The sequence below is a fragment of the Chrysemys picta genome, chromosome 15 (assembly GCF_011386835.1).
Source record: "Chrysemys picta bellii isolate R12L10 chromosome 15, ASM1138683v2, whole genome shotgun sequence".
Taxonomy (NCBI): domain Eukaryota; kingdom Metazoa; phylum Chordata; order Testudines; family Emydidae; genus Chrysemys; species Chrysemys picta.
In genome coordinates, this window is record NC_088805.1 from 9,513,513 (window position 1) to 9,537,220 (window position 23,708).

Consider the following 23,708-nt stretch of genomic DNA (forward strand, 5'->3'; position numbering starts at 1 on the left):
TTTCTTCTGCCTTAGGCACAGACTGGCTGCGGGGACAAGCGAGAAGATTCAGCTAAGCTCCCTTATTGCTGCGTTCCAAGTCACCAGGGACTTGATTGTAGCTGAGGCTTAGGGTCAGTGGCTTCCTGCAAGCACAGTTTACACCCTCTCCCCTCCCGCTAAGAAGTAAAAAAGAAGAATGTCCTTGTCTGAACACGAGTCCAGTGGCTTCTGCAGTTCCTTACCCCCTGTATTAGAAGCCCCATATACTGGTGACAATGTAGGGGACAAATTTGACCTTCAGATACGTGCACCTCATTGCTCTTGACTTAAGGGGAACTTAGCACAAGCATTTGAGGGAAGAATTTAGCCCTTTGCAGCTAAGGGTGAGGTAATAGACACAGTGCTAAGAAGTTGTCCGTGTATAAGCTGCAGCATGAAATACACCTTGGAAGGGAAGTAAGGTAGGGAAGAGATGAACCTTACAGCCGAGGAAGGGGTTGACTTTGTGGGGCCCACTGTAGCTAAAGCTGGCTGTTGCTGGGTTTTAAGGCTGCAAGCTCCTTTCATATCCTGGGAGACTTTGGTCCAAATTCACCATCAGTGTAAGTATCTCACTTTCCCTGACGAGTGGAACTGCACTCCTACAGCAGTAGCAGATTTGACCCATTTAGCCTGCAGGGACTTTAGGGGCAGAATTGTGTATAGCAGAAGGGGTCTAGAGCTTTCCCCTTGTATGAGACTTTAAATGTTGTTTCCCATGACACAATGTCACAGGAAGCCTTAACTGATCTCAGAAGGATCTTCTCAAACAGACATGGTGTACCGTTACCTAGTGCAGAATACAGGGGTCTCTTGATTTAATCAATGCCCTAAATTCTGTAAACTGGCTTTACAGTAGGTGCTTCTGGCCTGCTATCCTGATTGCAGGAGGTTAGTGTAGTTGCAGCCTAGGAAGGACAACACACTAGTAGTCAGTTGTATGAAAGGGAAAAAAATTTATTTTGCCTCTTGAAGTTAATAAACATCTCAGGCTCCTGTGTACATGATGGCAATACTACAGATCATGTTCAAGTAAAAATTAAAACCATCTTCACCCATCAGGATGCTTGACAGGGCCTCTCTGTGTCCCCGTGTGCTCTTTACATACAATGGAGAAGAAATACCCAAGTGAAGAGCTGTGAGCGATAGGGTCCAGTCATTCTACGAGCTTGGAGAGCGATGCTCCATGGACCAGTTGGTCAGCTGTAGTACTGAGGTATAACAAGTGGCTGGGGTGTTGAGACTGCTCTTCCATGCAGATGATGGGGATTTCACCACCCCTTTCTGCTACAGGTTCAGTGCACATATGGGGCTCAGAGTTGCTGGCCAAGATAGATCTTTAAGAAAACTGCTAGTTTAAAGGGACAATACCCCCTTCCCCCACTAACCTTGCTCCCAGCATTAGAGAAAGGGCCCCATAGTATTGCTGCTGTGATCCATTAGTGAGCTATCGTTCAGAATTTTAACACATTGGTTTTAGGTTCACTGGATCAGACCTAGCTTCACCCAATCTGGGGCCAGGAGTAACCCAAGCTGAGTGGTGCCACTTTTCCCTTTGTTTTATTATTACAGCAGCAGGGTGTGGACAGCTATCTTCGAGCTAACCTATGCTATCACTTGTGCTCATTAAGAGGAAGTCCAATGGCACTTAAGGTTTGGGGGTATTTTTGAAAGATTTAGGGATATGAAAAGCTTAGTCTCTTGGGGCTAGATTCCAATTTATAGGTGATGTAATTTTTCTAAAAAGGGGAAAAAGTCTCCCCCTAGTTTCAAGGGGAAGTTATTAGCCTGTCCTGTCAGTCACTACCATGCGTTCTGAAGTAGCTTGTATGGCACTAGATACGGGGGTAGTTATAAAAAGGGGGAATGGAGCAATTACGATAAAGCATGTGCTGCTACTGCTGCCAGAAACGAGCCCAAATGAAACGGAGGAGTATGAGAGACAGCATCACCCCCCCCCCCCCTTTGATACAGTACACATGAGTCATTAGCCCTGGCTGGAAAACTCCCTGGAAACTAGACTCCAAAAAGCAGTACTTTGGCAGGAGAGAAAGTGAGCAAGCAGCACAAGAGCGGGGACAATAGAGCCCTGTCATCTGCATGAAAAACTGGTCATCTGCTGTCTCTCTGCCAAGTGTAAGAAGTTACCATAGTGCCAAGAAGTCACCACGCTTAAAAACTAGGCCACAGAACGTTTACTAGGATGGTACACTGGATAATTCAACAACTAGACTTGTCACAGTGAGTGAACAAATCAGCTCTGGTAGTTATTGGTTGTATTTTAAATCCCCCCCCCCACCACACACACACACACACACACACACACACACACACACACTTCACAAGTTCATGCTTGGCCTCCCCCATAATGCAAACTAGCCAGGCTCTGCCACAATTAGTGTATGCCATGGGGATACAAATAAAAAGCTGCCCGAAGTTGAAATCACTTTCACAAAAACAGACCAGCAGCTGGCTTGGTGCAGAGCACCTCCCAACCCCCCCAGTCACTGTCCTGAAGGTGTTCACCTCTCCATTACACACAGGAGAAAGCCATGCCTTACACCATATAACCAAGCCACAAGTACTTTGCTAGTGTCTCTGCCAAGTGAGCTGATCAAGCCAATTTCAGACTGGCAGCCACACTAGTATTAAGGGGATCTTTCACCCCTCAAAGTTAAGACCTTAATCTCACTCCTCACCAGGCCCCCGCGACTGAACATTCGGGGCTCCCTCAGGGCCGTGTACTTTTGTCACCCACAAAATGGCTCTAGGAAGAGCATCTCTAACTCTTCAAACCCAAAAAGGGGAAACAAAATCTTTTATTTTGAAGTTTTTGCCCACAATGCAGAGACTTGTTCAGGTTCAGCCGTCTTGGAACCAGGCCAAAGAAAGTAACAAACATGAAAGCCACTGCCTCGTTGCGTAACTCAACTAGGGGACACAGCTTCTCATTCGTGAAAGTGCAGGTTTGAGTTTGGATTGCCATACCAGTGAAGGCAGCTTCTCACAGCCCTCTAGCTTTTAACACACAATGTTCAGCAATTGCACTTGAAGTGAAAGCACCTAGAGAGAATTGAAACGTGCGTTGCTGTTGGCAGGGTCCTTCTGAACCAAATGCCCTGCACAGCCATCAGCGTGGATGGATCACTTGAGTAAAACTCTTGCTCCTTGTCAGAGTTGAATTCTAACAAATTCAAAGCTCAATCAACTAGCCCACTGCATGTTTTTGCTGGGTTCTCTTATTAAAATAACCTACATGGTCAAAGATACAGCCCCAAACAGAGGAACAGAAATCCTTCTTGTACTAGAACCATAGAACGTAGTGGGTCTTCGTGACCATTTTATAACCCCAGCTGCTCCTCCGTTCCAGAACAAAGCTCGGAAGGATGGAAGGAAGCCAGCCAGCTCCAGGGTTCTTTGGACCCCATGTACTACACAGGGTTTAAAAGGTCCTGTAAGTGAGGAACTCTTTCATTTTCTTGGGAATGGGTAGTGCTAGGACCTGGTACGTTGTTAGGAAGGTGCGGAGAGCTTTACGGCACAAGTGCTTGAGTGATGAGAGGACCTTGGGGGCGCTCCAGAACTGGACGTGGCCATCTCTCGTCCTGAAACAAGAGACGGAGGACAAAGGTTAGCATCCACGCAGCTCAGCATCTGAACAACACAGCATGTGTGCCCTGACCAGACATGCGAAACCCATGGGAAAAAATGCAGAAATTGGGCTTGTTTTTGGCTTAATTGGCTTGGAAATGGCTTGCTGGCTAGTAGCTTGTTGCTTCTTTTTTTGATCAGCTCCCGGCCAGCAGGGGCAAGGAGTGGAGAGAGTCAGGGGTGCACAGCAGGCCCACCACAGTCCCAGACTGCACGCCGGGGGAGGTCTAGTCACAGAGTGTTGGGGTTCTTAGGGATTGGCTTGTTTTGAAATGGGATTAGCTTGATTTTTGGCTTATTGTGAAAGTCAGGATGCTTATTTACCGCATGAAAGTTGGCAACTGTGGCCCTGACCCCACTCCTGCATGGGGAGGAAAGAAAAAGCTGCCCACACAGGACTTTTAGGAAGTGGCTAGTCATCCATCACTGACTTGCAACAGCCTTGCAGATTTTCCACTCCACGGGAGACCACGGGCTCTCACTCGCACCCCTTTTCCCCACCGCCAGGTGGGATGACTTCTTGAGAGCCCATCCGGCACACTCAAGAGAAACCCAGAACTCAAGGCCTCGTTTCTGGCTGAGAAAGCTGCACTGTCACTGCCCGTTCCGACAGAGGCTGCTGCAGACACACAGGAGAAAGGCTGACTGCAGCATCACCGCTCGCTGCTGAACCCGAGAGGAGCGGGGGCGGGGAGGTTGCTAGCTGAGGTGGAAGAATAAGGCAGGAACCCAATGAAGCTCGGTTAGGAGGGAATTGGGAGGGAAGACAATGCTCCGAGCACAGTATTTTCCAACATCGCTCTCTGCTGGCACCAAGGTCATGTCCACACTAGGAGCCTTATTCCAGTATAGGAATCACGCTGTAATACACCGGCAAAGTGCTCCTAGTGTGGACACAGCTATACCAGGAGTATTTGTGGCACCTTAGAGACTAACAAATGTATTTGAGCATAAGCTTTCGTGGGCTGCAGCCCACTTCTTCAGATGCATGGAAGGGAACATACAGTGAGAAGATATTTATACATACAGAGAACATGAAAAGGTGGAAGTTGCCATACCAACTCTAAGAGGCTAATTAATTAAGATGAGCTATCAGCAGGAGGAAAAAAACTAAGAAAGTAACAGTCTTAAAGGTGTCAAGTATCAGAGGGGTAGCCGTGTTAGTCTGAATCTGTAAAAAGCAACAGAGGGTCCTGTGGCACCTTTAAGACTAACAGAAGTATTGGGAGCATAAGCTTTCGTGGGTAAGAACCTCACTTCTTCAGATGCAAGTAATGGAAATCTCCAGAGGCAGGTATAAATCAGTATGGAGATAACGAGGTTAGTTCAATCAGGGAGGGTGAGGTGCTCTGCTAGCAGTAGAGGTGTGAACACCAAGGGAGGAGAAAAGATCTTAAAGGTGGCAATTTTGCAACAGAACAGCTTCAAAAACAGACTCCAACGAGAAACCACTGAGCTTGAATTAATATGCAAACTAGATACCATTAACTTTGGCTTGACTAGAGACTGGGAGTGGCTGGGTCATTACACAAATTGAACCTATTTCCCCATGTTAAGTACAGTATCCTCACACCTTTTTGTCAACTGTCTGAAATGGGCCATCTCGATTATCACTACAAAACTTTTTTTTCTCCTGCTGATAATAGCTCATCTTAATCTAGCATCTACACTCTGGCTTCTGCCAGCACAGCAGCGTCGGTCAGGGGTGTGATGACTGATACAGCTGTGTGCTGGCAGAAGCCTGTAGCGGAGACCTGGCCTAAGACTGCCCTGAGGATGCCCAGTTTTGAGACAGCAGCAGCGTTGCAGAAGGTTTTGGGTCAAAGTGGAGTCACATTCCCCCGCCTCCCTCACCCCAAACTTAGCACGAACACAATGTGCTCTCGGCAGAGCACGTCCCACAGGCCTGCACAGAACGTACGCACCCTGTGGCAATAAACCCGCCGTGTGGGAAGTAGACGCAGCACAGGCCATTGGTCATAGGTGCAAATGCCACTGGAGTTCTTAGTTCCAAATCCCAGATCCGGAGGAGTCTAAAGGAGAGAAAGAGAAACACAATGACGACCCTGGAGTTCACAAACCCAAGTGGCACTAGCTACTCCAACTGCACCAGCTAAAATAAATTCTCAGCCGTCGAAGTTAAAATAACCACACACGTTTCCAAAGCAAATTTCATCCATAGGCCTCCAAGCAATTTACAAGGTTACTTAAGCTTCACGACTCCACTGCAAGGCAGGCATTATACCCATTTTACAGGGGCTTAAACCAAGGCAGAGATAAAGTGACTTGGCTCAAAGTCATAAAAGCTACCATGCTGGGTCAGACCACGGACCATCTTGCCCAGTATCCTGACTGTGACAGTGGCCCATAAGCAAACTGGGTGGATGGAAGCGGTTTCTGCTTCTGAGAACTTCCATGTCCCTAACCCATCCCCCCCCAAAAAATGTGCTAGAGATACCAGCACCAGCTGGGACAAAAGGACTATCACACCCCACCCTTGCCAGCTTGACCTCGCTCAGATGTAATCAGGCCAACGCTTCAATACCAGGGTTAGCTCGATCTCCACAGGCACGTTCTCAGTGTCACCAACCCTGACATGCAAAAATAACGGTTCCATAAAAGCTCACAGAGCCTTGCAAAGCCCTTTGGGACAAGGAGCTGGGACGTTTGCCTGTACAGTGCCAACAAGGGCACTGGACAAAAAGCAGCAGCACCAAGTTACAGTCCTGATCTTAGCCCACAAGAGGCTCTCAATCTGCCAGGAATTCTCTCCAGGGTCCCTCACAGATTTCCAAGGCAGTTGACAGCACCAGGGGAGTGGAGGCAGCAGAACTTAATTGGTTGCTAGTCAGGATGCTATTGGTGCTTCACGGTGTGTAGCCCAACAAGACACTGGTCTTGGGAAGCTGATGTTTTGGCCACACCCAACCAACTCCCCTTTTGAGCATGGCACTGGCATACACACCTGAGCCAGCTGTTTACCTGCTGATCTTACTTTTAGGCCTTGTCACCATGGCAACCATGTCCAAAGAGGAGTTACATAAAGCTACCTGTGATGGGCAGCGTCTACAGCCCCCAGTACTGCCCCCAGCAGCTGTGGCATCAGGACAAACAGACAAGGGACCAAAGACATATCAAACCAAAACCAGAGTCAAGTCATGCTGCTCTGAAAGCCCCGGCACCAGCAGAAGCAGCCAGCTTCAAAAGGCTGAAGTCCCTGCTGGAAAGCTGAGGACCAGAAGCCGAAAAGAGCTTTGTAGCTCATCTTAGCTGCTCTGGCAGGGACCCTGCAGTAGACAGCCATAAGATACCAAGTCCCTCACCTGTCATCTGCCACCGTAGCAAGATACAAGCCTTCCGGAGAGAAGCACACGGACCTCAGGGAGCTGGCATGGATGTCACTGCCATAGTCCAACGCCGGGGGCAGCGGAACGTGGCTAAGCAGGAGGGAAAAGGAAGAGTTCACTCACCACGTCCGTTTGAGCTGTAATGGAGCCCTGGCCCGTACGGCTGTCTGGGGCTGTGTTGGGGGGGGGACACATGGTAAATCAGAGCTCCTGCCTTCCGAGAGACATTGTGGCTGGTATTGGAGTGCAGCTCACAGGTGTCACTGTTAAACGTGCATTTCCCTTGCCGCGAGCGTGTCACAGACTGTGCGTCTTTCCACGGTGAGAGCTGTCCAGTCCCTGGGCTGCTCTTGAAAAACTGGGAAGGAAAGTGCCCCAGTGCTGAGCTGTGGGGAGGCTTGGGGGCCAGGCACTCATCACAGACTCCAATGCACCGCGGGGAAAGTGCTGGGGCCGTCTCTTCCCTCGCATGCCAGGAGAGCAACACCTAAAGCAGTAACAGGCAGCCACCTGCCCTCGTGTATGGGAAAGGGCCATTCGTTTGCCACCTTCTCCCTCCTGGGGAGGAGCAGCGCAGAACGATATGCACAGCAGGGGGAATGCGGCTAGCAGTGTGCAGCAGCCCCTAATACCGGAGCACCCTCAGGCACGCTCTCCGCCAGCGCTCCCTCTCCTCAATGCCCCTCTGCTCACTTGGTGCCCAGGAAGCTCCCAGGGCCCCCCTCCTTACCGAAGCGTTCTCAGCTGCTCCCCTGTGTAGGGGTCCCACATGATCACGCAGGTGTCGTAGGAGGCCGTGACCAGCAGAGCAGAGTCTGGTGAGAAGTCGCACGACACCACGCTGCTCTGGTGTCCTTCCAGCTTCCTGATGAGGGTGTAGGAGCGCATGCTCCACAGGAAGGCCTGGGGGGGAGTGCACGGGGAGAGGGTTACAATCTCTGCTCATGGGAAGGGAGCAGCCCCTCGCCTGGGAATGCTGGGGAGAGAAGGATCTCCCTTATCGTCCCCCATGGGATGTCACCAATCAAGCGTTCGCTCCTGAGACACCGTGGGGGAGGGGGAGAACAGGCACCGCTCATGCAGGCACCAGCCAGTCTGACGCATGCCAGCTCTCGGCTCAGCATGACAGACTCCCTGCAGCATAAAGACTCCAACTGAACGGCCGCGCATGGCAGTGACCGCACGAGGGGGAAGGAACAGGGGTCTAGCCCCCGAGCTCGCTGGGTGAGCCAGGGAGAGTCTCCTTTGGGTGGCTGTAACAGCAGCCAGAGCAGGCCATTGTCACCAGTGGGAGGGTGGCCAGGACCCAGAGCCTTGACAGAACCCTCCCCCCGGTGATGGGAACAAAAAGGGCTTGGGACATGTACGGATGGACCTTGTCCTCCTATCTCCCCTGCTCGCTGCATCCTGACACCCACACGCTGATCTCCCCAGGTCCATGCACAACGGGGCCTGGATCCTTCGCCAGGGGTCTCGGGCACTCCTGCAACAACTGCGTCCAGGGCACCAGGAGCAGACCACAGGGCTCGAAACCGGGAACAGGAGGAATAGTAGCATGTCTGCGCCACCTGGCAAGTCCTGCGAGCAGCGGGAGTGGAGTCTAGTGACGGGACAGCGTACCCAGCCCCACCCTGCAAGCTGCTTCACCTGGGCCTGCTCCGCCCAGCTCGGTGGTGGAAGAGCAGCATCTCCAGACCCAGCTTCCGGGAGAATCCTGCCTTAGCGCCTGAGGCGACAGGTTCCAAGCCGGCACGCGGGTGGGAGAGACAGCGCTCTCTCCAGATCTTCCCATCCCCTCCCTGCTCCCCACCCCCCATGGTCTGAGCAAGCAGCAGCCCTGGGCTTGAGACACAGCGAAGATGAGGAGGCTTTGGACTCTATCACCATGGCGTGGGGGAGGGCAGGATATCGTACCTGGGAAAGACAAAGGGCAGGAACTGTGGGGGATGGGACATGGGTACAATAAACAAGGGTGACCCCTGCTGACCAGTCTATGGAACGGCACCACTGGATCAGGGAGAAGGGCTGGGATGGCAGAAGAGCAAGACGGGTAATGGTCAGGGGCAGTAAACACAAGGCAGGTCCATTCAGACGAGCTGCGGGATCCCAGAGACCCGAGGGCCAGCACACACCACTAAGCCAGCTCGTCCGCACTACAGAGGATACGGTGAGCTCTCTGACAGCTGAACGGGCGAGAAATGAGACCACTCCCCCCGCTCCCCAATAATAGGCAAGACTCACCGATTTCTCTCCAGCCGCAGAGCACAGCATGCTGCAATCAGGGGAGATGGAGCAGCAGTACACCCACTGCGTATGGCCAGACAGCACCTGGATCTGCTTACCTGGGGATGGCAGCAACAGTTTGTGAGAGAAATGTCTAGTCCAGAGACAGGGAGAGCTGGAAGGCTGGTTCCTACCTCCACCTGCTCTCTCTGAAGCCAGCCCTGGAAGCAGTGTGTCTCAGACCAGATTAGATCTGATAGATTTCCCCATGCAGACACTCTCTCTGCTGCATCGGGTTTATTCTCAGGGCATGTCTACACTGCAATCAGGGCGGGGAGGGGGCGATTGTGGCTTGCGTAGACATACCCAAGCTAGCTGTAGTCTAGCTAGCTTGGGTACCGGAGCTACGGCTGCATGGAGCTCGGCACAGGCTAGCCACGCAAAGAATTATCCAGGGTTCCAGGGGGGCTGGCACAGCCCGTGCTGAAGCTCTGCTACCCACACTACCTAGAGCAAAGCTAGCTAGCTCGGGCAGGTCTGCTCAACCTAGACCCACGCCCCGGATTGCAGTGCAGACATGCCCTCAGTCAGCCTCCAGTGTTCCTAACATGCATACCTCACACACACCGGGGGGGAAAACAAAAGTTCGCTCCACTTGCTGCTCACTTGTGCCACAATAACTCAGCACGTTCGGTCCTGGCTTCCTTGAGCTGCCCTGGGGTTAGGTTCAAAGTGTTTTCAATGAGCTGGGACCAAACAGCTCAGCATATTAATAATGGGGGCGCGGACCTCTGACCACAAAGTCCTGCTTGCATCCAAGGAGAGCAGAGCCCCTGTCTGGACGACACCAGCTCCCACAGCGTAGCCCAAGTGCTCATAACTAAAGCTAAGATTTTGCTAGGGTTACTTTTAGTAAAAGCCATGGACGGATCACGGGCAATAAACAAAAATTCACAGGAGCCTGTGACCTGTTTGTGACTTTACAAAAAATAACCGGGGGGCAGGGCTAGGTGGCGGAGAGGAATGACAGCCGGAGTCCCATGGGGGGGGGGGGAGGAAGGGGGAGAATGACAGGCCGAGCAACCCCACCATGGAGGGGGTACAGCCACGGCTCCAGGGGCTGCAGCCATGGGGGGAGGGCTCAGCTGCGGGGCTGGGGCACACAGTCCAGGCTCCAACCCCAGCCACAGGCGCATGGCCCCGGGAAGCTGCAAGGGGGGCGCACGGCCCCCTCTGCAGCCCCCGCCACAAGCCACTGACAGCTGGAGCCGAAGAAATCAGAGGTCCCGTAAAGTCACGGAATCTGTCGTAGCCTTACTCATAACGAGCTGAGAGTCTGAGGCCCACCACCTGAACACCACAAAGGATGCGTGCACTCACTCGTACCATCTCTGCTCAGGTCCCAGATGCGGAGGGTTTTGTCCCGGGATGCAGAGACTAGAATCAGGCTTCCATTGGGAGCGAAGCTCAGGTCCCTCACGACATCCAGGTGCCCGGAGAGACTGAAAAGCAAACGCCCTGCGGACACGAGCACACAGCTCAGAACAGTCTCACCATCGGCACAGACACAAGCGCGCCTCGCCTGACCCGCAGGAACGCAGCCCACGTCAGACAGACGTGCTCATCGGACACACACACACTCTGCTAGCTGCACTTTCCAGCTTCGAGGGCATTGCTAAAACTGGCAAGGGATGTGGTCTAAAATATGGGGCAGAGTTTCTTTAGCCACCAGTGAACTCCTACCACCCTAAGGATTATAGGCACAGCCTGTCCCACGCTACCAGGAAGCAAGACCGGGGGCGAAACGCCTGGTCAATATTACTGGATACTCCTATGGGAGAACAGGCAGGAGTCCCAACCTGCCTGTCCCTCGCCCATCCCCACTGGCAGGGAGTGGCCAGTGTAATTCTGACCTGCTGCCCAGAAGGAGAAGGGGACTGTAGTGGTAACAGAGAGAAGGCAGGCTCAGTGACCCACCCACCAGACCCACAGCTAGCTCTCCTGCCTCCTCACGCAAGCAGAGGCGGGGGGGGGGGGGGTGGAATGGCCGCTGTCAGGTGATTTAGAAGCAGCACTGACAGGTTCAAGGGGCACGCTGGGCCAGGCCGGATCGGAGAGGAGCTGCAACGTGAGAATCCGAGCTGGGGAATACTAGGAACATGCTCAGGGGCCCAGAAAATCTCCCTGGGTGGAGTAGAAGAGGGAGGAAGGCAGAGATTGTATAGCCCCCTCTGGGATACAGCGAGGGCAGGGCTACTGCAGGACAAGTGATGCCCCATCCCTCGCCTCAGGAGCTAGATTAATCCACCCCACACACACACACTCACCTGTTTGCACCTCCCAGACTTTAATCTGTCCGTCATTGAGTCCCGTGGCAAGGATCAGACAGGACCGACCCGAAGCCGGCAGGCCGTCCCCCTCCTTAGCGCCACACGGAGGCCAGGAGCTGAAGGCCAGCCCCCACACTATCTGGCCACATTCCAGCGTCTTCTCCTTCGCGCCCCCTCCGCCTCTCACGTCGGCTTTGATGCCACGGTTCTTGCGTTCAGAGGCTTTGCAGCTTCTGCAGAGAGCAGAGTATCGTCGGGTCATTCAGCAGCTGCAGGTGCTGCCTGGTCCTCCCCCACCCACCCTAATTCACAGTAGGGGAACTAGAGCCTACTGCACACTGCTAGGTAGGTGTGGCTCGGGGGCTGTGTCTGCACCGGGGATTTCAGCTACCGGTGGCCAGACTCAGGAGCAAGCTCCCTAGCGTAGGCAGGCGAAGACACAGTTTAAACCAATGCTGTATACCCTGCCTGAAACCAGAGGAAGCTGTCTGGTCAAACCAGGGCTTTGTCTGTGTGCCTGATCCTCTAGAAGGCCTCAGCAGAGCTCATTACAGACAAGCTTTTGACACCTCGGACCACTCCAGCACTGCTGCTTTTACAGTTCGAAGCATGTTGCTGCTTACTCTTCCAAAATTCTTGTCCCTCCCGGATCTACTCGCTCTCCCCAAACAGACCAGCCAGGGGGCTACCTTCCTGCCATAACGGGCACGTAGCTCAGCTTGGGCTCATTAACTTGGCCCCTTTGCTTAGCAGGTGCACAGGACAGCAGACTGAAAGCCATACGGGGAGAGGAAGGATGGGCCAGTGATTCACTGGCCTGGGACTCAGGAGACCTGCATTCCGTTTCCTGCTCCGCCACAAACTTCATATGACCTTGGGTGAGTCACTTAGCCTCTGTACCTCAGGTCCCCATCTGCAGCAGGGGGACAATAGCACTGCCCTGCCGCACAGGTGAGGTGCTCAGGTACTATGGGAATGGGGGCCAGGCAAGTACCATGGGTAGCGAGGTGTCCTTGCCAGACCACCAGCGTAGGGAAGGGTTGCAACTTGAAACCAGATCTCCCAGCACCTACTGTATGTTGCTACTTCACCCTAAGACCCTACAAAGCTTGAGAAGGAGGATTCCTTCCTTGACATTTGGTTCACTCCCCCACACCCCAACTTCCTAAACCAAGTGAAGTTCCCATGTCCCTGTTTGCCTAAGAATCAGCAAAACCAGCAACACAGAACTGAACTGTCCCTCTTCTCTCTCCCAGGAGGCTGCAACAGCCCCTGGGAGAGGTGTATTCTTATCACTTAGCTAGTTATAGAGGTATAAAAGAAAGAATCAAAATCATTGTCTATCTGTGTAAGGGCCTTCTCTTACTGTAACAGTCTGAGGCCTGGTTCTTAGGCTAAGGCCTTCGGCTAAGCAGCAGAGGCCAGCCATAAACTGGGAAGTGTATGGTCACATCCTCAGATTCCAAACTAGTCATATTGAAATAAGGCAATCTGGGGCTGATAGGAAGGTGATCCGATCGATCACCTCCAGAGAAAGGGAAGAGCCTAGAAGATGTGAAAGGAAATTTAGTTTGATAGTTTTCTGTCTGGTAAGAACTCACTTATCAATAGACACAGCTGGAAAACCCTTCTGTCTGTATAGATGTAGTTGTGAAATCCTCGCTTCTGTATTGTTTTGTATGTTTATTTGCATTGGTCTCTGTCTGGTTCTGTGATTGTTTCTGTCTGCTGTATAATTAATTTTGCTGGGTTTAAACTAATTAAGGTGGTGGGATATAATTGGTTAGCTAATCATGTTACAATATGTTAGGATTGGTTAGGTAAATTTGAGTAGAATGATTGGTTAAGGTATAGCTAAGAATATTACTATATAAATTAGGGGCAAACAGGAAGTAAGTTGGGATTCGAAAATAAGGGAAAAGGAACTTGGATTAAAGCTTGCTGGACGTTCACCCCAATAAACATCGAATTGTTTGCACCTTCAGACTTCGGGTATCGTTGCTCTCTATTTATGCGAGAAGGACCAGGGAAGTGGGAGAGTGAAGGAATAAGCTCTCTAACAGCCCCAATACAAAGGCAAGGACCGCTCACCAAGGGACATGCCCCAGGGATTTTACCTCCTTACTCAATCAGTTGTCCAGCCTATTTATTCTAGATCTCAGTGCTTGGAAAGCTGCTTTTCAACCCAACAGCTTGAAGCACCATCTCCTGGGTTAAGTGACTCACCCTACCACTCTGATCATGGAGTGGGGATTTTCCAGGGAAGTGTGATTAGCCAAAACGTCTGGGGCTGTCCACAAATTACATAACACCTTTTTGGCGATTTGCAAGACCCACCAGCCCCATGTAACCCTTTGTAACGCTGAAACAAACATGAAAAATGAAGGACTCAGCCACTCCCTGATGTGTTACATAATTTATGGACAGTCCCTTTACAGTGAAATCTGACCATTCAAGGGACTGACAAAAACTGATTGCTTAATGCAGGTAGTTTTCCAGCACAGGGGGAGGGAGGTAAACTGAGGCATATGGGCTCTGAAGACAGGAAGGCTGCCTAGCTGAGGTGATCTCTTGCAAAGGTTTCATTCTCCAATTAAAAAAAGCCCAAACCAAGCAAGTTAACCCCTAAAAGGGATGAGGTTTCATAGCTGCAGGCTCAGAGGAGCATTTCCTTTGCAGAAGAATTGGTGACATGTTACCAGAAGAACGCACAGAACAATTCCAGTTAACAAGACAGCAAGCTCCCAGGGTGTCTGATAGCAAGAGGGAGGCATGCAGGAAGGTTAAACTGGTGTGGTGGTGAGGGGGAATCTCTTGGCTTTTGACTTTCCCATTAGCGCTCCCAAGCTTATCTATAGCTTTATCTGTAATCTCAGCCTGGGTGGCTAGTCCTGCAAATGCTCCATGCTCTGTGTAGCGGAGCTGGTTCTGACGCAAGGTGTTCTCCTGGGAGTTTACGGTGCAGGGACCTTTAAGAGAACTAACATGGCTCAGCAGAGTTCTGTGAGGGGCCCTAACAGCACCCAGACTCAGCTGTTACAGCGCCTATTAGGGGGCACCTAGACTCCTTTGATGGCTGGTTTATGGGAGGACACAGAGCAGAGAATGCTAACCCCACTGATCAATTCACCCGGAAGGGGATGGACCCTGATGCTGCAGGAGCTATGGGAGGCCAGGTTTAATCTCCAGTCCCTCACCTTCCTTGACCCCTGCTTGGACGCTGAGTGAGAAGGCCATGACTTAGCGCACAGAGGAACAGAAGAGCAGCCAACGGACTCTAGCCAGGGCCGGCTCCCGGTACCAGCTAAGGAAGCAGGTGGTTGGGGCGGCCGCTATTGGGGCGGCCTGTCCGGGTCTTCGGCGGCGGGTCCCTCAGTCCCTCTCTTCTTCTTTGAGCTGCCGCCGAAGAGGAAGAGAGGGAGTGAAGGACCCGCCGCTGAACTGCCACCGAAGTACAGAGTGGCATGACTGAGCTGCCGCCGAAGTGCCGCCGACCGTTTGTTTTTTTCCCCCCGCTTGGGGCGGCAGAAAACCTGGAGCTGGCCCTGACTCCAGCAGGAGAAACGCCCTCCCTCTCTGAGCCACCACAAGGTACTTACAGCTCAGCTTCCTCCAAGGGCCAGGGGATCAGCTTGACGATACAGTGACCCTGAGACCAGGCGAACCAGGTGCCGTCTGGGGAAAATGCAACGCTCCACGTCTCGCAGCTCGCCTTCCAGTCGTACTGCTGGGGTCGCCCTGGCTTCAGCTCCGCCAGCAGGAGAGGCTCGTCTGGGGAATGAGATGGCACAGTTACTCACAGAGCATGTGACAGAGCAAACCATCCACCCAAGACCACGCACACGTGTGGGGACGGCAGCGTTGCCAAGCCAAGGAGCGACCGCAAACACGAGGCCGTGCAACAGCAGCGTGGTCTAGTGGCCTCCTACGTTCTAACCGCAGCTCTGACATTCCCTCTGCAAGCTTAGGGCCAGTCACTTCGGGCCCTGTCCTGCTCCCACTGAATTCAGCGGGCAGCATTGGGACCACATTTTCAAGACATTAAGGACCAGCTGAAGATGTCAATGTATTTTGAGAAAAAGCAGCCCCTGTAAAAGCTTCGTGAAAGCTCCCACCGCAGAGTATCATGCATAGGCTGATGTACAGGGCATCGGCCTGCGAGGCAGGAGACCCGAGTTCTATTCCCAATGCTACTGCGTGGCCTTCGGCAAGTCACCCCAGGCCAGATTTGTGAAGCTACTGAGATGTGGAATGCTTTGAGGGCTCCAGATGATGAGCTCTGTTATTATTTAAATACTAACTGGCTCAGCCTGCTTCTGGCAACTGCTGTACTGCGGGCTCTGCTATAAGACAGCACGGTCTGGTTACTGTTCTGCTTTAGCGCTCACAAGATTTACCACTTCAGATGTTAAGCACCACATATCCGACTGTCGCGTGTTACCCATGGCCAGAATCAACCCAGTGAGCTCCCCTGGTGGGGGAGTCTCACAGTCTAAGGTGGGCTCTTCAGATTGGACACATGGGCCTATAGCTCCTCTCCCCGGAACACAATCTCTCAGCCCCCTGTTGTGCTCAGTTTCAGCATACAGAAGAGGCCATCCTTACCAAGGAACAGTGTACTTTTACCAGACCGGAAGTATGTAGCATACTTTTCATAAGGGCACTGGGAGGCAATTCAACTGGTTAGATCACATTGCATCCTATTAAACCGGCCACCTGCTGCACCGCTGCTTTTCAAACAACAGATTCCCCTTATGTTCATGCGCAAATTTCGTGCCACTGAACTAGACCAACCTACTGCCTAGAGTCCTGCAACACACAGCAGAACTTCAGAGTTACAAACACCAGAGTTACGAACTGACCTCTCAACCACACGCCTCCTTTGGAACCAGAAGTTCGCAATCAGGCAGCAGCAGAGACCCAAAAAAGAGGAAATACAGCACAGTACTGTGTTAAATGTAAGCTAATAAAAAAAAAAAAGAGAACGTTTAAAAAAAATTGACAAGGTAAGGAAACTGTCTCTGGGGTCGTTTCATTTAAATGGATGGTTAAAGGCAGCATTTTTCTTCTGCATAGTAAAGTTTCAAAGCTGTATTAAGTCAATGTTCAGTTGTAAACTTTTGAAAGAACCACCGTAACGTTTTGTTCAGAGTTCAGAACATTTCAGAGTTACGAACAACCTCCATTCCCGAGGGGTTCGTATCTCTGCGGTTCTACTGAACTTCAAGCCTGAAGCAGAACGAGGCCCTTACTCCAAAGCAGCCTTGACGCAGAAAAACTTCCTGGCCAGCCACAGAGCCAAACTGAGCGACGGTTTTGTAACATGGACAAATACCCTCCAGGGGTTAGGCTGGTACCACACAACTCATTCTCCCCCGTGAGCTAAACTACATTTGAAACTAGAACTCCGGGAGGAGACACACGAGTGTATTTGCCAGAAGCTGGGAATGGCGACGGGATGGATCACTTGATGATTTCCTGTTCTGTTCATTCCCTCTGGGGCACCTGACATTGGCCACTGTCAGAGGACAGGATACTGGGCTAGATGGACCTTTGGTCTAACCCAGTATGGCCGTTCTTATGGTCTTATTAAACCACTGCATGACCTAGCCTTCCAAATAGAAGTATAAACACTGGATCTGCTTGGAACAGCATCTTATACTCCACAGTGGTCTCATTACTGCCCCAAGTCTTAGCAAACGAGGCAGCCAGTAACCATGACTCCAACTTTCCTGTATACTAACCTTTGCTCAGGTGACTAAGATTTCAAAGTACAGGAATATCAATGGGGCATTAGTCCCAGCAGAACTCTGGAAACTACCTTATGCTGAATGGCATCAAAACCCGGGATGAAAGGAGACTGCAGTAGTGCAACGATACAGGCCTAGAGGATTAGCAGAGTAAGCTAAACCCAAGGCTGAGCATGAGAATGGAGACATGCCGCCTGCTGTACTCACTGCTAGTCCACTTCCGGGCCTCTGAGCACAGGCTGCCAGTCACAGGGCTTTTCTGAGGTAGCCACCAAATTCATTTTCACTTGTAACCCAGTCCAGGATTTGAACCCAGCTCTCCAGAAACTACGCTAGGGCACTAACCTACAGCAATACTGATGTCCAGTTTTACACTGCAAGAAATTTGGAAGGGGACCTGCAAAGGGAAAAGAAGAAGGGGGAGGAATGGGGGACTGTGCCCTTTTTTTGCTACTTTGCAATGAGGGAGAGTTGCTCGTTGAATCTTGGATTGTTGATTTCAGGAAGAGAGTTGGAAAAAAAAAATCCAAAGGGAGCTCTCTCCAGTCCTCCACGAGCAGAGCTTGGTCCCTGTAGGGCATCCCCAGGAGCACGGAGGGGCAAGGGGAAGAAGAGAATCTTTAATTTGGTCTCACCAGAGCTACCCAGGCTATGACGCTGTATGATGAAAGAGGCAGCAGGTGCACATTACATACTAACACACTCGGGAACATTTGGGCAATCAGATCGTTCAACGGGACGCTCGCCGTTAGGGTGACCAGATGTCCCGATTTTGGGTTTTTTTTCTTTTATAGGCTCCTATTACCCCCCACCCCGTCCCAATTTTTCACACTTGCTGTCTGGTCACCCTACTCACAATAACCACTCGATAGAAGAGAGATGCTGTGGGAACTGGAATGCTTCATTACCACCATTCTAATCTGGTAAGGAACAGAACAGACCAAGGGTATCATAGGATATTAACAGCAGCTCCATTCTCATCTTTATCCTAAACAGGAACAGCTCTTGGCCCAGTACTACTGCACAGAGCGAGACTGGATGTCAGTGCCTCAGACACCACCAAGTTTCTAGTCCCACTCTGTCACAGACTCACTATGACCGTGAGCAAATCACGTTGCCTCTGTGCCTCAGTTTCCCCCAACCGCAAAATGGGGATATCACCACTTACTTTGGGAATCTGGGAGAGGTGACAATTCATCGAACCTTACGATGCAGTTTGAGAACCTTGGATGGAAGATGCTACAGGAGTGCACGGTACAATAATCACACTGACACTGCACCACAACTAATGTAGCACGTTACTTTCCAATTAGGTTTTGACTGTCAGCGTGATAATAGCTTGCACGTAAATAGCACCTCTCATCCCAATGGATCCCAGAGCCTTTTAGAAACTTCAGACCCAGACCACCACTGAAATGCAGCTACCTCTAGGGGGGCAACAGATGCACGCCACATTGCACAACCGGGGAGAGGAAACTCCAGGCCGAAACAGCAGTGCAAGCCCCTACTCTTACCGAAAGGAACCCAGGGATATAATCAGTATGTAGAACAGGAAACATCTTGGTTGAGACCCACAAGCTATCATGATCATTTGCAATTTTCCCCGGTATTAGATTTCAAAGAATGGGTGCGAAAGATACATTTGGAAAAAATGTACAGCTTAATAAACAATTGCAACAGCGACAGAAAAGTTGTGCACTTTAATATGGATTTTCCATAACACGCCGGTCACACACACACACACAAAAAATCTAATACTAACAAATGGATACAGTATAGTCACTGATTTGTAGCAGGAGATTGGTAGGTTTTAAATACAAACTGTACATTGATAAAATACCAGTGTCTGACACTGAACATGAAGTTACATTTCACCCCTCAAAAAGTGAAGATAAATGCCTCCTGTAACATATGATGTAAGAACAGGGCTACCTATTAATAAGCATAAAGATTATCTATTCCCTTTTCTCCCCCTCCCCATTGCAACCCCAGCAACAGCTACCCCTGAGAGCGGCTTTCCCACGTCAGCAGAATGAATGGAGAGGTCTCCTGAGGGCGATCTACGCTAGGAAATTCACCTATTACTGAAAATGCTTTTCGTCCAGCCTCAGCTCCTTTGTGAAATTTTTTTTTTTTCTGGTCTACGTTCACCTTTAAACCATTTTCGATACCTTCCATGACTGACAACCATTGTCAGCGTGGGTTTGGTTTCCTAGTGCAGACATGTCTGCTCAAAAGCAGGAGCTGGCTGCAGGCACAGCCACTTGTGTACTGAATGGTTTATTGCAGTGATTATCTCTGCAACCATCATGCACATCCTCATGGCAACACCGCTTTGAACAGAACCATTTACACACAGTAGGCCTGGTTTTCTGCAGTGTGGCATCAATGGGAGATATATGGGTAATCAGCATTCCTGAAAATCACCCGGTACCAGTGCATTCTGGGACTCCTGCCCCAGAGCACACAGCACTGGTGCAAGGAGCAGGGGCTTTGAGGTAATTTCACTGACTGTGGGATAGAAATAAGACCACCACATGAAGCAGTGGAATTGTAACACATGTCGCTTCTCTGGGCAGCAAAAAAACCCCACTGTAGACTACACAGGCTCAGCGGGACACTGCTGAAGACCTACTCCTAAGTGTGCAGCCAGTCGTTAAATCCAACCCTCATAAAATGCCTGGGACACCTGCTGTGTGTCGACACAAGGTGTTCCCAGCCATAGCTTCCTGAAATACCTTCCCCCGCCCTCCTCCTCTTAAGGCAGACGGAGCCTTGTGGAGGAGCCAGCATACACCAAGCCCTGTGCAGCCAGCTAACTACATAGTTAAGTGACCTCAGAGTAACCTCATCCAAAAAACAAAATACCCTTCCCTCTGGAAAGGCTTTACCTGCTGTTGTTCCAGGTAACCCCCAAGGCTGCTGCACCTGGCGGAGAAAAATACTTCTCCACGGTGCCTTAATCAGCTCTCGACCCTCAGTCCCTTTCACTGTTCTCTCCCCCAAGCCCAGTTAGCCGGTTTGTTTGGGTCTTTTACACAGCAACAGGGGCAAGAAACCGCAGGACCAAGTGGCTGTAGAGCCGCTAAGCTTGGCAGAGGGACTCAGCCGGGTAATGTACCTTAGACAGAGCTTCTGAAATTGACGTGAGACCGTCCCTCAAAAATCCGCCTCCACATGCACGAAACAAGGGCAGGTGAAGCCTCCCCTCCCCCCAGCAAGAGCCACACTGAGGTGACCCCCCCCCCCCACAGGTTCACGCAGCTTCTCAGCACTGTAGGGAGGAGGCACAGAGCTGGCTGCCCAGGACACAGGGGAAGCAGAGCTCCACCTGGACACAGGGAGAGCTGCCAAGGGGGCCTCTGCTGCACTGCTGGGAGCTGGGGTAGCACCGCGCTTGACAGGAAGGAGGATACTTTAGCTACCCCCAAATCAATCAGGGCTTCAGGGCATAGCAGACAGGCTGTTTGTGAGGCCAGGCCAGAGCTGCTAGGCTCCACTTCCCGCAGGACCCCCAGGCCACCTACCTCCCGCCCCACAGCTGCCTCCTGCTCTCCACATTACTGACCCCTCAGGTACAAGCACTCTCCCTGCCAACACCCTGTGTGCCCTCCTCCCTTTTCTCCTCCAAACACACCCCTTGCCAGTGCCCCACTCCCCCTGCCCCACACAGCACCCCATCCATACACCCCGATCTGTGCCCCCTCTCTGCCCCACCTGCCCCCTTCCAAACACTTCCCTTACCCCACATAGCACCCCCACCTGTGCTCCCTCTCTGCCCCACCAGCATCCCTTCCAAACACTACCCTTACCCCACACAGCACCCCATTGATACACCCCCATCTGTGCCCCCCTTCCAAACATTCCCTTTACCCCACACAGCACCCCATCGATACACCCCCATCTGTACCCCCTCTCTCTGCCCCACCTGCCCCCTTCCAAACACTCCCCCTGCCCCACACAGCACCCCCACCCACACCCCATCTGTGCCCCCTCTCTACCCCACCTGCACCTCTTCCAACCTCCCCCATCCACACACCCCATCTGTGCCCCCTCCCCACAGTACCGCTGGAACAATGTGTACGGGGGGGGGGGGCTCGGAGAGCCATTGAACCAAACTGCAAACCCTGGATATGACGGAAACCACTTCCAGCCCGGGGGGGGGGGGGCAGCAGCCCCCCAGTCCAGTGCCTCCCCCTCCCGCGCCCCTTCTCCCAGCCCCGGCCCCCTCAAACCCTTCCCCTGCCCGGGCCCCCCTCACCTTCCACCTCCCGCGCCCCCTCTCCCGGCCCGAGCCCCACACTCCCCCTGCCCGGGCCCCCCTCACCTTCCGCCTCCCGCGCCCCCTCTCCCGGCCCCAGCCCCTGCCCGGGCCCCCCTCACCTTCCGCCTCCCGCGCCCCCTCTCCCGGCCCCAGCCCCACACTCCCCCTGCCCGGGCCCCCCTCACCTTCCACCTCCCGCGCCCCCTCTCCCGGCCCGAGCCCCGGCCCGAGCCCCCCTCACCTTCCGCCTCCTGCGCCGCGGTGCCTCCGGGCGGCGCCTCCATGTGTGGCGGGCCGGGGCGCGGCGCCCCGGGGAGAGCCGAGAGGGGAGCCCGGGGCTGTCGGCGGGGCCGGGCCCATTGAGCGCGGCAGGGGCCGGGGCTGCTCGGAGCCCGCTGGAGGGAGCCGGGCGCTCGGGGGCGCAGCCGGGGCGGGGCGGGGCGGGCCGGGCGCACACAGCTGCTTCCCGTCACATGGCGGCGGCGGCGGGCGGGGCGGCGGCCCCACCTAGCGGCCGAGCCCGGCCCGGATCGCGGCGCTCGGACCGGACCCGGGGCCGGGCTACGCGCCCTGGGCAGCCGGGGACACCCGCCCCCGGAGCTGTGTCGCCCCGCACGGCGCAGACACCGACAGCCGCCCCGGGGAGCGAACCCGTGACCCCGGAGCCGGGACAAGGCCCCGCTTCCCTTTGCCGGGGGCGGGGTCCCCGAGCAGCCGGAGCCTGGCGCCCGCAGGGCGGACACAGCGGTACCCGGACCTAGCCGGGACCCAGCTTCCGCCGCCAGAACCGAGACCCAAACAAGCGAGCCGGGCCGCTTTGCGGGATAAGCCACATCCGTGCTAGGTCTGCCGCCTGGGTGTGAGCTGGGCTGGAGCAGCGTGCGGCAGTGGGTCTCAGCCAGGAGTGCGGGTCCCGGGGGGCCAGGAGCAGGTCTCAGGGGGGTAGGGTGACCAGACAGCAAATGTGAAAAATCGGGACAGGGTTGGGGGGTAATAGGAGCCTTTATAAGAAAAAGACCCCAAAATCGGGCCTGTCCCTATAGTCACCCTACAGCGGGGCCGCCAAGCAGGGCCAGCATTAGACTCCACGAGGCCCAGGGCAGAAAGCCGAAGCCTCACCACATGGGGCTGAAGTCGGGGCTGCGGCTGAAGCCTGAGCAATGCAGCTTCGCAGGGGCCCCTGTGGCATGGGGCCCCAAGCAATTGCCTGGCTTGCTCCCCCCTAATGCCAGCCCTGGCTTTTATATGCAGAAAACCAGTTGTTGTGGCACAGGTGGGCCGTGGCGTTTTTGTAATATGTTGGGGCCTCGGAAAGAAAAAGGTTGAGAACCCCTGGCATAAGGCACCTTTGCACTTGCTTCCACACTGGGGTTGCACTGGTATAACTATTAAGGGGGGAGGGGGAAATCACATCCCTCACCAACATAGTTATGCCAGTACAGAACTGCGTAGCCCAGGCCTTAGGGTGCCAGGAGAGATTTTAAAACTCTGCAAAGAGAAGCACGCATGCAATGCAAGGCAATGCACTTCCCCACTCACCAAACTACACTTTGCACCTGTGTGTGTGTGGAGCTGCTGAAGGGAAGCCAGGCTGCAGCCCCAGGTAAACAGCAGATTGTAGTGTAACGCAGGAACCAAGTGATCTCCAAACCCCTGGAAACTAGGTAAAGGAGTAGGAAGCAAAAGAGCCATGGGTTATGAATGGGTCCCACCCACTACCAGTCAGAACTGCATTCAGAGCAGCAATGGCGTTCAAGTCTTGGGCTCCTGCTAGCAATCTGCTGGGCTTCCGGTGCATCCCTTTCGCCCCAGCAAGCAGGTGTTTTTGCAAAGTAGAAGCCTAAGGTCCTGGTATTGACGTTACAGGGCTTGAGATGGCAGTGCCAGGGAAGAGCCCGAGGTTGGAACTAGCCGGCTGGCAAGAGCACACAGGCAGGAAAATCAGACTAACAAAAGCCAAGCCAAGAGTTCAGGTCTGCAGGGCAGCAGATTCTCTGGGGAAGGGTTCTGTCACTCTGCAGCCCTATAGGGCCTAGAAGCGTTATGGCCACAGCAACCTCCACCCCAATAGAGAGAAAGATTCCTCTCACTGCCCAGGCTGGCAGAGCCCTCAGCTGTGTCC

General features: G+C 53.0%; 2 protein-coding genes across 5 annotated transcripts in view; one reads left to right on the forward strand and one right to left on the reverse strand.

The window, feature by feature from the left end:
• The window catches only part of RFC5 (replication factor C subunit 5), a 260,531-nt gene extending 258,522 nt beyond the window's left edge, over positions 1 to 2,009 (forward strand). Inside the window, exon 12 of the mRNA XM_005303244.5 lies at positions 16 to 2,009. Coding sequence (XP_005303301.2) covers positions 16 to 112 — 97 coding nt within the window. The 3' untranslated portion in view covers positions 113 to 2,009. The remainder of the gene's footprint in view (positions 1 to 15) is intronic.
• Positions 958 to 22,057, reverse strand: WSB2 (WD repeat and SOCS box containing 2). Of its 4 annotated transcripts, none has more exons than XM_042843188.2 (10): positions 21,828 to 22,057; positions 16,435 to 16,452; positions 15,172 to 15,343; positions 11,570 to 11,805; positions 10,623 to 10,760; positions 9,261 to 9,361; positions 7,750 to 7,922; positions 6,996 to 7,109; positions 5,598 to 5,705; positions 958 to 3,626 (listed from the first exon to the last, which is right to left on the reverse strand). In XM_042843188.2, the coding sequence occupies exons 1-10, from the start codon at positions 21,868 to 21,870 to the stop codon at positions 3,464 to 3,466; spliced, it is 1,266 nt and encodes a 421-aa protein (XP_042699122.2). In that variant the 5' UTR covers positions 21,871 to 22,057; the 3' UTR covers positions 958 to 3,463. The 4 variants fall into 4 exon arrangements, with proteins under 4 accessions (XP_042699122.2, XP_008169735.2, XP_042699123.2 ...); XM_008171513.4 differs by having other exon boundaries at positions 10,629 to 10,760; positions 21,828 to 22,055; XM_042843189.2 differs by lacking the exon at positions 16,435 to 16,452 and having other exon boundaries at positions 21,828 to 22,055.
• Between the last annotated feature and the right edge of the window lie 1,651 nt (positions 22,058 to 23,708).